Consider the following 14,282-nt stretch of genomic DNA (forward strand, 5'->3'; position numbering starts at 1 on the left):
TTAGGACATGGCAGCAAGCAGGTGTTCTACAAGTGGGAGACTTCTTTGCGGAGAACGCTCTCATGACACACGCGGACTTTACGCATCTACATCATACCCCTGACACGTTATTTTTGCTCCATGTGCAGGTTGCACAATACATAACCTCGACCTGGGCACGGGATGGGACAGAACCGCCCACGAACTCGCTCCTTACAATGCAGTACCTGATGGGGACGGGCAGTCACCTGACAAGGTGGTTGGCGGCCGGCATCAGAAATGGCAGAGCGATCACGTTGCAGCCCACACGGGAACGGTGGGAAGGTGATGTGGGACAAGTAATTGGAGATAAGGATTGGGAAAAGATACTCAGGTTCCCTAAAAGGGTGTCTCGTAATCCAAAATTCAAATGTATCCAATTGATGGTAATGCACAGGGCATATCTCACTCCCCACAAATTGCATGTCATGTTCCCAGACGCAGCGAATACATGCCCTAGGTGCAGAGCGGACGATGCCAGATTGTTACATATGTTATGGGACAGCCCAAAGTTAAGCTATTATTGGGCAACAATCCACAAAACTCTAGAGGCTGTTGCTCCGGGTAGACCTTACATGTCACCGCTATTCAGCTTGTTAGGTATAGGCTACAAAGAAAAGAAAAGGAGCGCAGCTACCCGCTTCGCTGATCTGGCATTGCTGCTTGGGAAGAGGTTAATAACGATGCGCTGGAAGTCGGCAGGACCTCCGGATGTGGAGGGCTGGCATAGTGAGATGATGCGTGGGAAAGGGCAGGAGGGATGGAACTACGAAGGGAGGAAAGAAGAGGTCTAAGGAAAACGCACATCTCACTAGAATGGGACACAATGTTAGCAGACTTTGAGGCATGTCCTGACTCATTCCAAGACTAGTGATATAAGGTATAAGGCACTGGCCTGCCCGCAATGAGATATGTGTTTGCATTGCAATATATTGTCATTATGCTAGCTGGGGAGAGCGATGGCACAGCGAGGCAGAAGGAAGGCGGAGCCTGCACGAGAGACACCACGTACGCAGAGAGCAGAGATGTTTAACATATAGTGTACAATACTCAGATGTATGGAGATGTTTGACTTTGTCAAGAGGATAAAAATGTGTGCGAACTGAAAAGTGCTAAAGGAGACCGGGTGGGGGGGAGTTGTCAGCAGAAGGGTGATCTACAATAAGAAAAATGGAAGATAAGTCAATAAATGTGCAGTCGGATGTATAATTTTTTTAAAGTATGCCAATTTGATGACGAGATAATTGTATGACTGTATCACTTATTGGTTATAATAATGAAATTTTCACAAAAAAAACTGTACGCTTATGACCGAAAATACCTTCAAGATTAGGGCCCATAATCATTTTTAAACATACAATCGTAAGCAAGCAGCACCACAGACATGACAATAAAACCACAGAACTACATCCCTTACAAAATTGACAAACATAAGTACTGATGGAATTGTTTATTTTCATGATGTGTGGATTCAGCGCATTAGATAAATACAATTTTCTGACATCCAGTGTTTAAAACCGGTCTGAGCTGCGAGCTTTGGTTTTAATATTCTGTATATGAATATTCAATGATAGCATTTCACCGACTCCTCCACCAAGAAAAGGCCATTAGTGGTAAAATTAACTCAAATATGGTGATAAAGTCCATGTAAGTGAGAATATTGAAACCTCTTCTCAGGAAAGGTCTTGGTGTTGATCAATTGATGGCCTTTTGAGTTGTGAAACCTCTGTGTGTGGCGAATGGTTAAAACCATCCCTTGGTAAATTCTTTACATCCCACATTGTTTTCATAAAACAAACACAACATAAATAAAAATAACACTGTTCCCAAAGCTCATCCAAAGACAAACTGACTGGCACTCTCTCTTTATTGCTTTGTTTGGCTCTTCCGTTTTTATTACGAAATTAATTTGACCTAAAGCATGACGATTAAACACAATCAAGGAGATAAAAACAAGAAGACAGTACAAGAAAGAGTGATGCATTCAACAGTCATCATAGCAGACTTTAACATACAGAAGTGGGAGAATATCATTGACCAGAGCAATGGTCCTATGGCTAAGGCACAGGTTGTGCAGGCAGTATTTGTTTTTGTACTCGCCTCACACTATTGCATGCTGTTTTTGGGCACATCTTATGTCCTTGTCGCGGTTTTTTATCTAAAAAAAGGCTAATTCAGTCACCCATCCTAGCACCAGTCTATATTATTAATGTTAAACTTCGAGCATTCTAATTCTGACAATCACCTTAGGGTAGAGCCTGCTACTCAAGGTGTATTGTGTAAATAAATATCAATTACACATCTGATAGGGCTAGATAAAATGACCCCCTCTATTGCTTGGCTTTCCTACTAACAGTGCAGTTAGACACTAAGACAATTAATATACACCTTGAATATTATTTATGCCATGCCAGTGAAAGTAAATGTGCCGCAATAAATACAGTGTATTAACTCATCTGCATTCATACAATTATCACTGCAGTGCAAATGTCAATGTTTTTGCCACAGTATAGTCTAACTAGAGAAATCATGACCTCACCTACTCACCTTCCCATGTTACAGTCTGTTTGCAGACCGAACAACTGGGCCCATGCATACAAATCCGATTTAACAAGATTCTACCTGGTTGCCCATTATGCACTCTTTCTTTCGATCGCTCCCTCTCACTTCTCACGTTCTTCTCCCCACTCTATCTTTTTCACTTGCTTTCTCTTTACATGTTAATATATGTGTGTGTGTATATATATATATATATATATATATATATATATATATATATATATATATATATACACACACATACATACATACACATATGTATATATGCACACACAGACTTACATACATCCAGCAACAATATAAAGTTCTTGAGTGGCAGTTAGCTTTCTTGGACTGAATTCATAAATTTGCAGAGCTAAGTGGAACTCAGTTGTGCAGATAACTCAATTTACTCTTTTAAATGAATTTGCTCACCTGTAATATTAGAGCAGTATGTTTCAGTTTTACTTATGAGTACATTTGTTTCCAGGGATGGGCTGTGTGACATTCCATGGCAATGATGTCTGTCTGAGATGGGGCATCCACAAAATATACACTTGTGGGTATTCAGAAACATTTGCCAGACACATTGCATCCTGGATGGGGTTGGATATATTCATCTGTCAAGGCCATGTGTACATCCACACCCAGGGTGGGAGTGAGGAGGAAATACTTCCCCCATCGTTGCTAGTGAGGGATTTTCCCCCAAAAGGAAAATCTTTTTTAGGTTGAGAAACTAAATTAATGTTTGACGTATACTTAAACTTGGGTACCATATTTACGCATGTATAAGTATACACCACCTTCATTTATGAATGCACAACTTCTTCCACAGTAACCTGGAGTTCACAAAACATAAACAAAAGAACTACTCCTGGGAACCTGTGACTGTTGCAACTTCCCGAAAGGCACCTCTAGAATCCTCTAAATCCCAAAAGAATTTTAAAACTATTACAATCATAGGCTTATGTCAATGGGCGTAGCTTTCCTAGAATCGAGCCTACTGTGTTTTAGGAGGACAAGCAGTTTTACAAGAACAAAAACTGTTTCAAAGTTTGCACAACGTGTCTTTTCTCTTGTAGTATTTTTGTTTGAATTGGCCAGTGTTCAAATTGCATCTCGAATGCAAGCATGTAGAGAGTGTGCACCCACAAGGTGAATTTTGATGAAAGTCATTCAAAATATTACATTAGCAACCAATAAAGAAAATGATTTAAACTGTTAAGATAACATTGATCAATAGTTGATACATGGTTGCTGGAAAACATTTTAGCATTAGGCACAAGTCTCACCAAATAGGTTAGCAGTGCATACGTTGGGGTTATAGCTTATTTACAGGTCTTGCTGTAGTATCTGCCTATTGCTAGAGACTGTTACATTGTCCATTTGAAGCCTGAGGGTTTGTTGGAAGCCTTCAGCAATGGAGAGTAGTTGTGAAGAAGGCAGCCCATACACGTCTCGCATGTAGGTGTAGTAACCATCCAATGACAAGGCTACATCGTGTGGTCTGGCATACAAGATTTAAAGAGTTTGATCACGTTAAGCAGAACGTTAAGTCAACAGGCCTTCCATCAAATGCTCTGAAGGGACTACCGAGGTAACCACTCATAAACAGCTTGTCCAAAACCACAAGGTCCTTCACAAACATCTTGTCAATGCACCGAAGCGAGACCAGGTCCTTGTAGCAGTGCAGATTAAAAATACCTCTTTCATTGTGTCTGTAATGGATTCCACTGTGCTTTGTAAGAAGATAGTTCATCACATCATCCCCATCAAGCAGTAACAGCGGCCATGAATATAGAGAACATATTCTGGATCTAGATGTTGGATCAGCACACTCTGTTTCTCTTTCATTTGGTCGATCAAGTCTTCTGTCCCTGAAAGCGAGACCTACAAGTATTGTCTTCAGTGATCAGGCCACCCACCTAAAAGTGCATTGTGGGTGAAATGCTGCGCCGTCTCAACTCGGAAAAAGTCTCAGGATTCCCAGTGTTTCCTTCAGGGCGACTGCTCTTGGCTCACTGAGTTCAGCTGCCCTGCAAGAGAAATTCACTTTAATACCTTAACTTTACTTTTTCAGTCAACATCTTCTGATGTTAGCAAAAGAACACATGTCTAAGCTTATGTGTGATGGTTAGTCCTCAGTTCTTGGTGTCACTAGATTAGCTATCAATGCTCCCTGTTCGTGTGTAAGTAGATTTTTCTAAGTAAGGTGATGAGCCACGTTAATATTCTCTCTCTCTGTATGTATGTATGTATGTATGGTATGTATATATATATATATATATATATATTTATTTTTTTCAAAAGTAGTGTGAAAGACACCTGGCGCCTCATTTATGAGGCCTTGCGTCAGTTTTGCGCTGCCGATGCGTCACTTTTTATGACGCATCGGCGGCATAAAACATGCCTCCTGTTGCGCACTCTTTACAAAGGGACGCATCTCAGCAGATGTGTCACTTTGTAAACCCCTGCGCTACATTATACCTGCGTCAGGTATAATGTATGCAGAGGGGGCGTTCCCCCGCAAAAAGCCTTGTAGAAGTGACGCAGTGAAATCTATGAGATTTTACTGCGTCACTTCTAGGACGCCGTCGCGTCAAAATCTTGCGCCTGCCTCACAGCAGGCGTAAGGTTGACGCAGGCCCTTTCACATGGGGCTTGCCCCATGTGATAGGACGCATTGCAGGAGTTGCGTCGCTTTTGTGACACACTCCAGCAATGCGTCACTTTTGCACAAACAGATCAGTGTTAGAAGTGGATGGGATCGGAAGGGCACGGCGTGCCCCTACTTTTTTAATTTAACTAAGTCCGTTCCCCTACTTCATTATTTTTAAAATGCGTCCCAGGACGGCGGGAATGGTCCGCACTTGAAAAATATTGGAGCCCTGCTTGGTGCACATTGAGAACGGCCTTGGCAGTTGTGGGACCTCCTCCCCCTTCCCCTCTGTGTCTGTGGGAAGGGGCCTGCCCAGGAACACTGTAGGAGCCGTCCAGCAGCATGAGCAAGTGGCTTCCAATGATGCCCCTGCTGCTGCAATGATTTACATCTCAATTAGACGATGCTACCTGCCTGCAACCCACTGTGACTAATACCATTTGTCACCTCAGGATGCATCGGCGGCCCGCCCTCACCCAGACTGACGACGCCAAAAGAAAAGGAAGAGGACTCCAAGGTGGAATTTGTGGCAGACTGTTCCCTAACCTTGGTGCTTTAAAAAAAAAAAAAAAAAGCTGTAAAAAACGTTTAATCTCTTCCTTATTTTATCTGATAGATTGTGTACTGCTGCTCTGTTTTTAGGGATGTGGTAATTTTAAAAATACTGTTTACCATTTTTAAGGATACAACTTTAAAGCAACCCGAGGTGTCCAGTTCTGAGGCACCCGAGCACCAGAGCCCCTTGTTGACCCCATCCAGGGTCCGACTGTGAAAACAAATAGGCCCAGGCACCAAGGCCTGACTGGCTTAACCCCTTCAGTGCGCATGACAAAGCCAGCTCGTCATGGGCGTTACCTGCGCTACGCGCATGACAAGCTGGCTTTGTCACGTAACGCAGGTTTTTAAAAAATCCAGCGCGCAGCGGGAAAACCCGCTAGCGCGCATGCGGTTAATGGGCATCGGGATGGAGGCTGGAGGAGTGGGAGGCTGTTTTTGTTACTGGGGCTGCAAAACTGTCCCACAGTAACAAAACCAGCAGGGCAGTCCAGCACACTAAGGGGGAGATTTACAAAGATTTTGAACTGTTTGCATCACAAAAGTGACGCAAAATCTTTTTTTCCCAATTTACTTTTTAGCGCTAAACTTGTTTAGCGCTGTAAATAACGGAAAAGTTATGCGAAGCTGCGCATTGCGCTTCTTCGCATTACTTAGCATCATGGTTGCGTATCAAGGGTGGAGCATGGGTGTTCACAGGCCCCCACCCAGGGTTTCTCACGCTACACCCAATTTACTAAATGAATTAGATTGGGTTTAGCGTGAGAAAACTGCGCCTTTTTCAAGTAGGCGTGCGGAAGGAGAAATGCTTTATTTTCTCCCTCCTTTTCCGACTTTGTATGTGTGCTGCACTGTGCAGCACGCATACAAAGTGGGAAAAAGGTTGCATGTGTCTGGGCATCGTATTTTGTACAGGAAGGGTACCCTTCCTGTACAAAACCTATGCTGCACTCACTCACACACCCAAGCGCTATGGAGCTAAGGTGTGTGTGTGGCGCAGGGCAGCTGTAATGAACGCCGGCGCAGGGGAAAGGGAAAGAGTGAGCCATATCTCTGAAAATATGGCGTTCTCTTGCTCCCTCCCTATCGCGCAAAGCTACACTGTTATGAGAGGTGCTACATAAAACAAATTAAATACACTTGAGAGCGGCTATGGAGAGATGAGGGGCAGTGTTGGAGGGTGATAGTGAGGGAAACATTGAAGAGCCCCAACAAGATTGTCGTATCCTGGTTCACTGTAAGATTATCATTTACTGTGCTCTAAATGCCAATACAATTGAATATATAATAAAAATGTGTTGTAGAATGCACACTTTATGTAATTTTTTCTAAATTTTCTTGGCTAGAGAACACACTCTTCCCCTGTCCCCTTTATAGTGGTCAGGCTCGCGACACACCGTACAGGGGATGGACAAAGTGCCAGGGCTGCGCTGGGTTATCAGTTCAGACTTGTGTGGCACCAAATTAAAGTGCCCCATTTAGCAAATCAGATATAAAAACAAGCAGTGGCAAAGCCAATTGGTCTTGTCTTTCAGACCTCTTTGCTAGGACTGCTTTGGGTTTCCAGTTCAGCCCTGTCTGGCACCAAATTAAAAGTGCCAGATTTAGCAAATTAGATATCTAAACAAGCATTAGCAAAGCCAATGGGTCTTGCGTTGGGACCTCTTAGGTTTGTGAATTGTTTTAGCAACGCTTTTCAGCATCAATAACATACTATAGTGTCACCCCCCAAATTTAGATGTATCCTTCACTTCCCAAATGAAAATAACATTTTTGCCTTTTACTCTCAAGAACTAAAGTTTTTTGTGCGAAGGAGAGTTAGCCAAGCCAGACACTTCAAAAGGTATCCTTTGCAGGACACTTGAATACATAATCTCGATGTTTGAGCAGCTGGCTGGCTGACATGAATGTGGAGAAGCCATTGTGGGTTTCTGTGAGGAAGATCAGATTTTCCTGAAGAGTCCCTTTATCTTCTGAGCCCTACTTAACCCCTTCCTTGCTGTCCACAAGAGCAAATAAGGGACACCGGAGTAGCCTGTATTCGCGTCCTCAATGTTTTTGGCAAAAAACACTCATTGATTTCTGAACAGTGAGTGTTAAAGAGTTAAGGGGAAGCAAAACAGGTTATTCAGCGTGAGCGTTTCAATGCACAAATTGTTACTAGGAGGCAACTTTACCCCTCCGTTACTCCCCCACACCCCGGGACAAGATTAGAAAATCTATCACTGGACATATGTATTACACATTTTTAGAGGACACTAAACGGGCAGTCCTCTAAGCATGATATACACTCCTTAGCGCGAGTGTGAATATGCCATACACGTGGTAATTTTTTACCACTCACTAATTCCTGCACTTACATTCATTTTTTGGAGAGGTCCTGAAGAAAGCCCGCCCATTTTTTCACAGGGCTGAAACATGTCGACCAACTGACACCATTCGCAGCTACACATAGTAACTGGAATATACTGTCTACTCTCTATTGTAATTTTAATCATACCCCAGGGCTCCAAGAATAAAAATATATGGTAGTACACTGGAGGTATTTTTAATAGTAAACTCACACACATATTTGCACATCACACCACCTCAAAAAACAACCCGCTCCACTGTAAACCAGGTGTCGCAGCACAGCCAGGTAGCATTCGGCTGCCTGGCTGGAACCCGATGATGAAGCATGACACCAACCAGGTTGGTGTGTGAGGGTTTTATTAATAAACCTATGAGGTGCCACTCTATCACAAACGTCAGACAGTAGGCTACTGCTGGCCGTCTGCTTTTGTTAATCAAAGAGTTAAGGTAACCATGTTGTTCATGCTTATATTTCGCATGCTTTACAAAATCTTGTATTCCCTATAAGTCTTTGCTTTTTCCAGGATGTTGTTATTTTTTCTAGGCGGTGCATAAATTGAATTGAGTCACATCTAGGCGTTTATAACAGGGCACAATTGGGTTGTAACTGAAGGCAGTGCATGTTTCCCTCAGTGGGGCAGACAGGTGTTCAGGGGGGAGAGAATGTTGAACTGTGACCAGAGCTACCAAATTTGGAACTGGGGAACCAGGATCAGGCATTATGACCAGTCACCCAGACCACTATCCTGAGGGAGCACATTTCCCCACTGGACCGTAGATCATAGAAGCCCTGGTCTCTTAGCACCAGCAGGTGGACCCTATTGGAGGCCAGTGTGGGTTAACCTTGAAGGCCTCTCCGCCACAATCTATACTGAGGTTCACCTCCAGTCTTGCAGGCGGGCCTACAAAGCAGCACAACCTAGATGAACAGAGACATTGTCATTGAGGTTACAGGACACTTGAGGCCAGTCGGCCTTACCCATTGGTGCCTCCATTGGCCTTGTTCCAGCAGTAGTAGGGCAACTCACCAGGGATCGGCAATGCATGATTTGCACGCACACCAAACTAATGGGCATATTTACGAGGGCCTTGCGTCATGCTTCCACCATGGAACATCATATTTATGAAGCCACGCAATGCCACTTTGCATGGCATTGAATGGTTTCATAAATATGGAGTAATACAACACAGCGCAAATCGCTGCTTTGCCTTACTCTGCACAAGGAATGCATTGCAGTGGGTATTTCCACTCAACTTATATACTTTTTGACACATTACCATATTTTCAAGGACTTGTTAACCTGAGAATGCATCAAAATATTATGCCTCCCCAAGGGAGGCACAAAAAGGAGAAATATCTTTATTTCTCCCTGTTTTTTCCTCTTTCTATATGTGCAGCACACATAGAAAAAGGGTTCTTTTGTGCAGAAAGGTACAATGATGCCAGTGTGGGATTTATTCAAGATTACACTCAGAGGGCATCTTAGAGATGCCACCGGAAAAACAACTGGCCTCTGGTGGGTTCCCTGGCTGGTAGACACCAGCTTGCTACCACAAGACAAGTTTCTGGGCCCCTGGGGTGGGAGCCTTCGCTCTCTGAGGCCAGAAACAAAGTGATTCCTGGACGGAGGAGTTCACACCTCCCACAGGTCAGGAAGAGCCATCTGTGGCAGGGGAGCTTCAAAGGCCTTGCCGCCTTTGCAACGCCACCTCCAGCCTCTCCTGCTATCAGGAGCAGGCCCCCTTCCTGCCTCACCTCCTTTTCGGCAGGAAGACAGGCGGGCAAAATTAGGACAGCCTAGAAGATGTGCCCACCTCTGCCAACGCCACCCCTCAAGTGGGGGAGGCGGGGTGAAGCCCACTCTTCAGTGCCTGCCTTCCTGCAGATGGTAGGCCCTCTCCAATCAGGGTTAGGGATTGTGCCCACTCCCCCATATGGGGTGATCACACCAAGGGTGCAGTCACCCCAAGGTCAGTAGCCTATTGTTTACTAGTCTGAGACCCCCTAAAATGCCCCCTAAATACTGTGATTTGGGGGCTGCCCTGGACCCAGAAGCGAGATTCCCACAACCTACGAAGAAGAACGATAGAAGATGCACAGCAGAGGGGAACTGACTTGGCCCCAGCCCTACCAGCCCATCTGCAGTTTCCAGAGGTCTTGCGCCAGAAGTATACTTGTACTGCAGCCAGAGACCTCCAGAACCCCTGGGAGGACTGCCTGCCTTCAACAAAGGATATCCTGGGAACAGCAACTCTGTTCAAAAGAATCCCCAAAGAAAGAATCTGAGCCTGCTGAAGACAAAGAAACCCGATGCCTGGAACCACCACTCCACCCGTCGCCTTCGGCCCAAGTCCAAGAAGCCCACCAGTCCCAGGAAGGTCCCTCCAGAGTCCAAATCCTCCATGGGTTGACCACTCCAGGACTCCCTGACATTGCCTGCAGCCTCTGTACGGAGACCCCCCCCGCAACCTTGAGTGGCCTGGTAAGGTGAAATCCGACCTCTAAAGGTACCCCTACATTCGGCTGCCCTGCACCCTGGAGAAGAGGACCTGAGGTGGACCTACATCTCCGAGCCCTCAAACTTACCTTCCCAGCTGTTCGTTCCTCCTGGAAGACTTCTTAGACCGAGCCTGCAGCTAAAAAACAAAACAGGCAATCTCCATAGGATTGCATTGGGCTCCCGACCCATCCTAAGCACTCTGTACTCGGCCGCCCCGGCAACTGCTCATGTTGTGGACTTAGTGCGGACCTGGGACCCCCTTAGCCCTGACCTTAACCCTAGGAGCTTGGCTCCCAAGACCGAGTAGCCTACCCGTGAGCAGCCACCAACCAAAGGCCCCCCTAGCCCCATAGGCTAACATTGGACATCACACTCTGCACCCAGCTGCCCTCATGCCGCTGAGGGTGCTTTTTGAGTTCATTCTTGACCCTGGGGGATTCCTTGTTCTATCCCCTGAAACTAGGCCCTCAAGACCGATTACTTACCTGCAAACCGATAACCAAAATTTCCTCCATAGGATTGCATGGACTGTTTCTCTCTGAAAAATGTCAATGTTCAGTTGTGTGTGTATGGAAACCTAAGTAACTGTGTTTTTAATGTAAAAGCGTTTTACTTACCTTTGTCTAGGAAATGTCCCAGTGTGATTTCTACGTATATCACATTAAGTAGAAAATGTAACCTAAAAAGTAATCACAAAGTAATCCAAAAGTAAATACAACTGTTTTTAAGCATTGTACCAACTTTCCATGACTAAGTCCTGCTTAATAAAATACAATAAGAGAAGTGTTTTTATACAAACAATTGGTCTGAGTTTCTTCTTTGAGTGTGTGCTATCATTTCTTGCCTGTGTGTGTACAATAAATGCTCACCACTACCCTCCGATAAAGCATTACTGCTCGCCCACACTACCACAAATAAAGTGTAAGGTATTATCTACTTTTACCTTTGTAAGCCTTTGGGGATCCACTGGACTCTGTATATACTTTACCAAAGTAAGGTATAGTGTACACAGAGCCAGCTTCCTACACTGATAATTCCAGAGTTGATACATTTGCAATTCTCAATGTTAACTACCTCGAGTAGTAATTACACCAACTACTAATATAATAGTTGTATCTCATACTGCTTAAAGCATCTGCAAAACCAACATGTCAGGGTTGTATTAGGTGTATATATTCACTTTTGTGTGCTATGTCTAGATACAATAACAGGAAATAAGAGGTATCTAATGCTGGCTTCATGACATGTTGCGTGAAGCACATACAAAATGTAGGTCTACAATTTTGTATTGACCGTGGTGCAGAGAATGATATAAACAATAGTGCTCCCCATAACGTAGGGTCTCCTGTCATAGAATTTAAACCAAAATCTTTCGTTCAGAAATGGTTTGAAAAAGGGAAGAGAAGTGCTGATGAAAGAAACTGCATGGCTCGGAGACAAATGGCTTATGTTTCCACTTATAAGCGTATTTGAGACATTCTGTGATTGAAAAAATACCCACATTGTAAATGTATTTTAATGTCAATAATTCATATATTAATCCTCAAATAAACGTGTATCTATTGGCTGCATTAAATAACGTTCTACGGTGTAACTGGTCAGTGAAATACCAAATATTCTAAAAATTGGTATGTTTTGCTCCTTCTAGCTACACCTCTGACTCCGCCCACCGACCCAATCCTCTCGTTATTTCCACCCCCTGATGCTCCGCCCACAGTTCCCCTACTTTTTTCCCCCCCACTTCGACCACTGATACAGATACGTCAGAAATACTGACGTATCTGTAACTCCTTGCGACATGATGCGTCATACATTAAATATGACGCATCATGTATGTCGCAAGGAGTGCTCACTGAGAAGTGACGCATCCCTACCTCAACGCAGCGATGCCTCATTTCTCATAAATGAAGCCCAATAAACGGGTGCACTCCCAGGAAGTCAGGTTTACGAAATTTTTATTTCATCTATTTAATTCACAGCAAAGACGTTACCCAACGGGTTTCGGTCTCCACTCAGACCTTGATCATATATATGTATGAAACAAATTAAATAGGAAACATCTCTATTGCAAACAAAAATTGGTCGTATAGACCGCAGACATTTCTTAACAGTGAGAAGCATAACTACCCTGCCCAGCTACAAACAGCTTTCCAACTTGGTCATAAGCACTTCGGGGCAGATTTATGATGACTGGCGCATCCCCAGGGATGCGCCAGTCATCCTGCGCCGCTGCTCCGCCACCCATGGTGCGCCGCATTTACAATGCGGCGCACCATGGGGCAAAAACGGCACAGATGCGTGACGCATCTGTGCCGAAAAGGAGGCGCAGTGCTGGAGCTGCGTCGCAAGCGCGACGCAGCTCCAGCAAGGCTCGGGGGGGCCCCATCTCCACAATGCTGCGTCAAGACCTATGCCTGCTTCAAGCAGGCGCAGGCTTTTGACGCAGCATTGTCCTGAAAGTGACTGAGTGAAATCTTATAGATTTCACTCAGCCACTTTTGCGAGGCGCACCTGCCCCGGAACGCCCACCCTGCGCCGGAAAGCCTCCTGATGGCGCAGGGCTTTACAACGAGACGCATCTCCTAGATGCGTCACGTTGTAAATAGGGCGCATTGTTTGCGCCGCCGTTGCGTCAAATAAAGTGACGCACCGGCGGCGCAAGGCCTTCATAAATCTGCCCCAATATTTATATTCCCCAGGGAAACAATCCCCTTCTTACAACACACCCTATCGTTTTCTAAGATCTTTTTCTCCCTAGAAAAGAACAGAGAAAGTCGCGAAACACAAAAGCCTTTTTTGTGGCTCAAGACTAATCTTTTTATACAACAAACATTTCTGCAAATGTACCACTAGATGGCAGCATTATTCCATAAAACATAGCTTCATATAGCACATCCTCCGACAAAAACGTTTAGCATTTGTCCAGGTGGTTTTCATGTGACACGGTTGCAGATGGCTCGGAGCCGTCTTTGGGTGTTTTTTGCCTTCTCTGATTGTTATCTTTGGTTTGATCATTCCTTTTTGTGGGCGCGCTACTGCCATCGCACCACATAAATATGCGATTAAGGCACGTAAAAGGGTAAATAGAGATATCTAAGAAACACACTCGAGCCTATCTTCGCCTCCTCAACGTTTCTCACAAAGTACTGCATGAATGACATAAACACGGCCTGAGATGGAAATACCCAGCTGAGAACATTAAAAAAAACACACACACAAAGGTCAACACATTCGCGATCTTTAAGATGTAAAAGTGCAGTTAGCAGCTGAATTCCAATTGAAGCCCATGTTAGATGTGAAGGACATCTAACATGGGCTTCAATTGGAATTCCATAGAGCATATTATCAATCCCATTATCGCCGTTTTAGCGGCAGTTTTCTGCCGCTAAAGCGCCGATAATTTTATCGCCTGTCTTGATAATATGCCCCAAGATTCTTTGAGGTAGATTTACAAGAAAGTGAAGCATCTGTTGAGATGCATCACTTTCCCTGCGCCACCCCTAGAAACCCTTGCGCCACCAAGGATGCGCCGTTTTGTAAATACGGCGCACCATGGTGCAAGGATTGACAGATGCATCAGAAATTCTGACGCACCTGTTGGCGCAAAAGTTACGCATTGCTGGATTCGTGTCGCAAGCACGACCCAACTTCAGCAATGC

At 44.6% G+C, this 14,282-nt stretch overlaps 1 protein-coding gene across 2 annotated transcripts in view; it reads right to left on the reverse strand.

Moving 5' to 3' along the window:
* Positions 1 to 2,368: 2,368 nt before the first annotated feature.
* RASGRP3 (RAS guanyl releasing protein 3) overlaps positions 2,369 to 14,282 on the reverse strand; it is a 672,488-nt gene continuing 660,574 nt past the window's right edge. The window contains exon 17 of one of the 2 annotated variants that reach the window (XM_078648770.1): positions 2,369 to 4,587. In XM_078648770.1, coding sequence (XP_078504896.1) covers positions 4,555 to 4,587 — 33 coding nt within the window. In that variant the 3' untranslated portion in view covers positions 2,369 to 4,554. Of the gene's footprint in view, positions 4,593 to 14,282 lie in introns of both variants that reach the window. The other variant, XM_078648769.1, reaches the window with a different exon arrangement.

The sequence above is a fragment of the Lissotriton helveticus genome, chromosome 6 (assembly GCF_964261635.1).
Source record: "Lissotriton helveticus chromosome 6, aLisHel1.1, whole genome shotgun sequence".
NCBI lineage: Eukaryota > Metazoa > Chordata > Amphibia > Caudata > Salamandridae > Lissotriton > Lissotriton helveticus.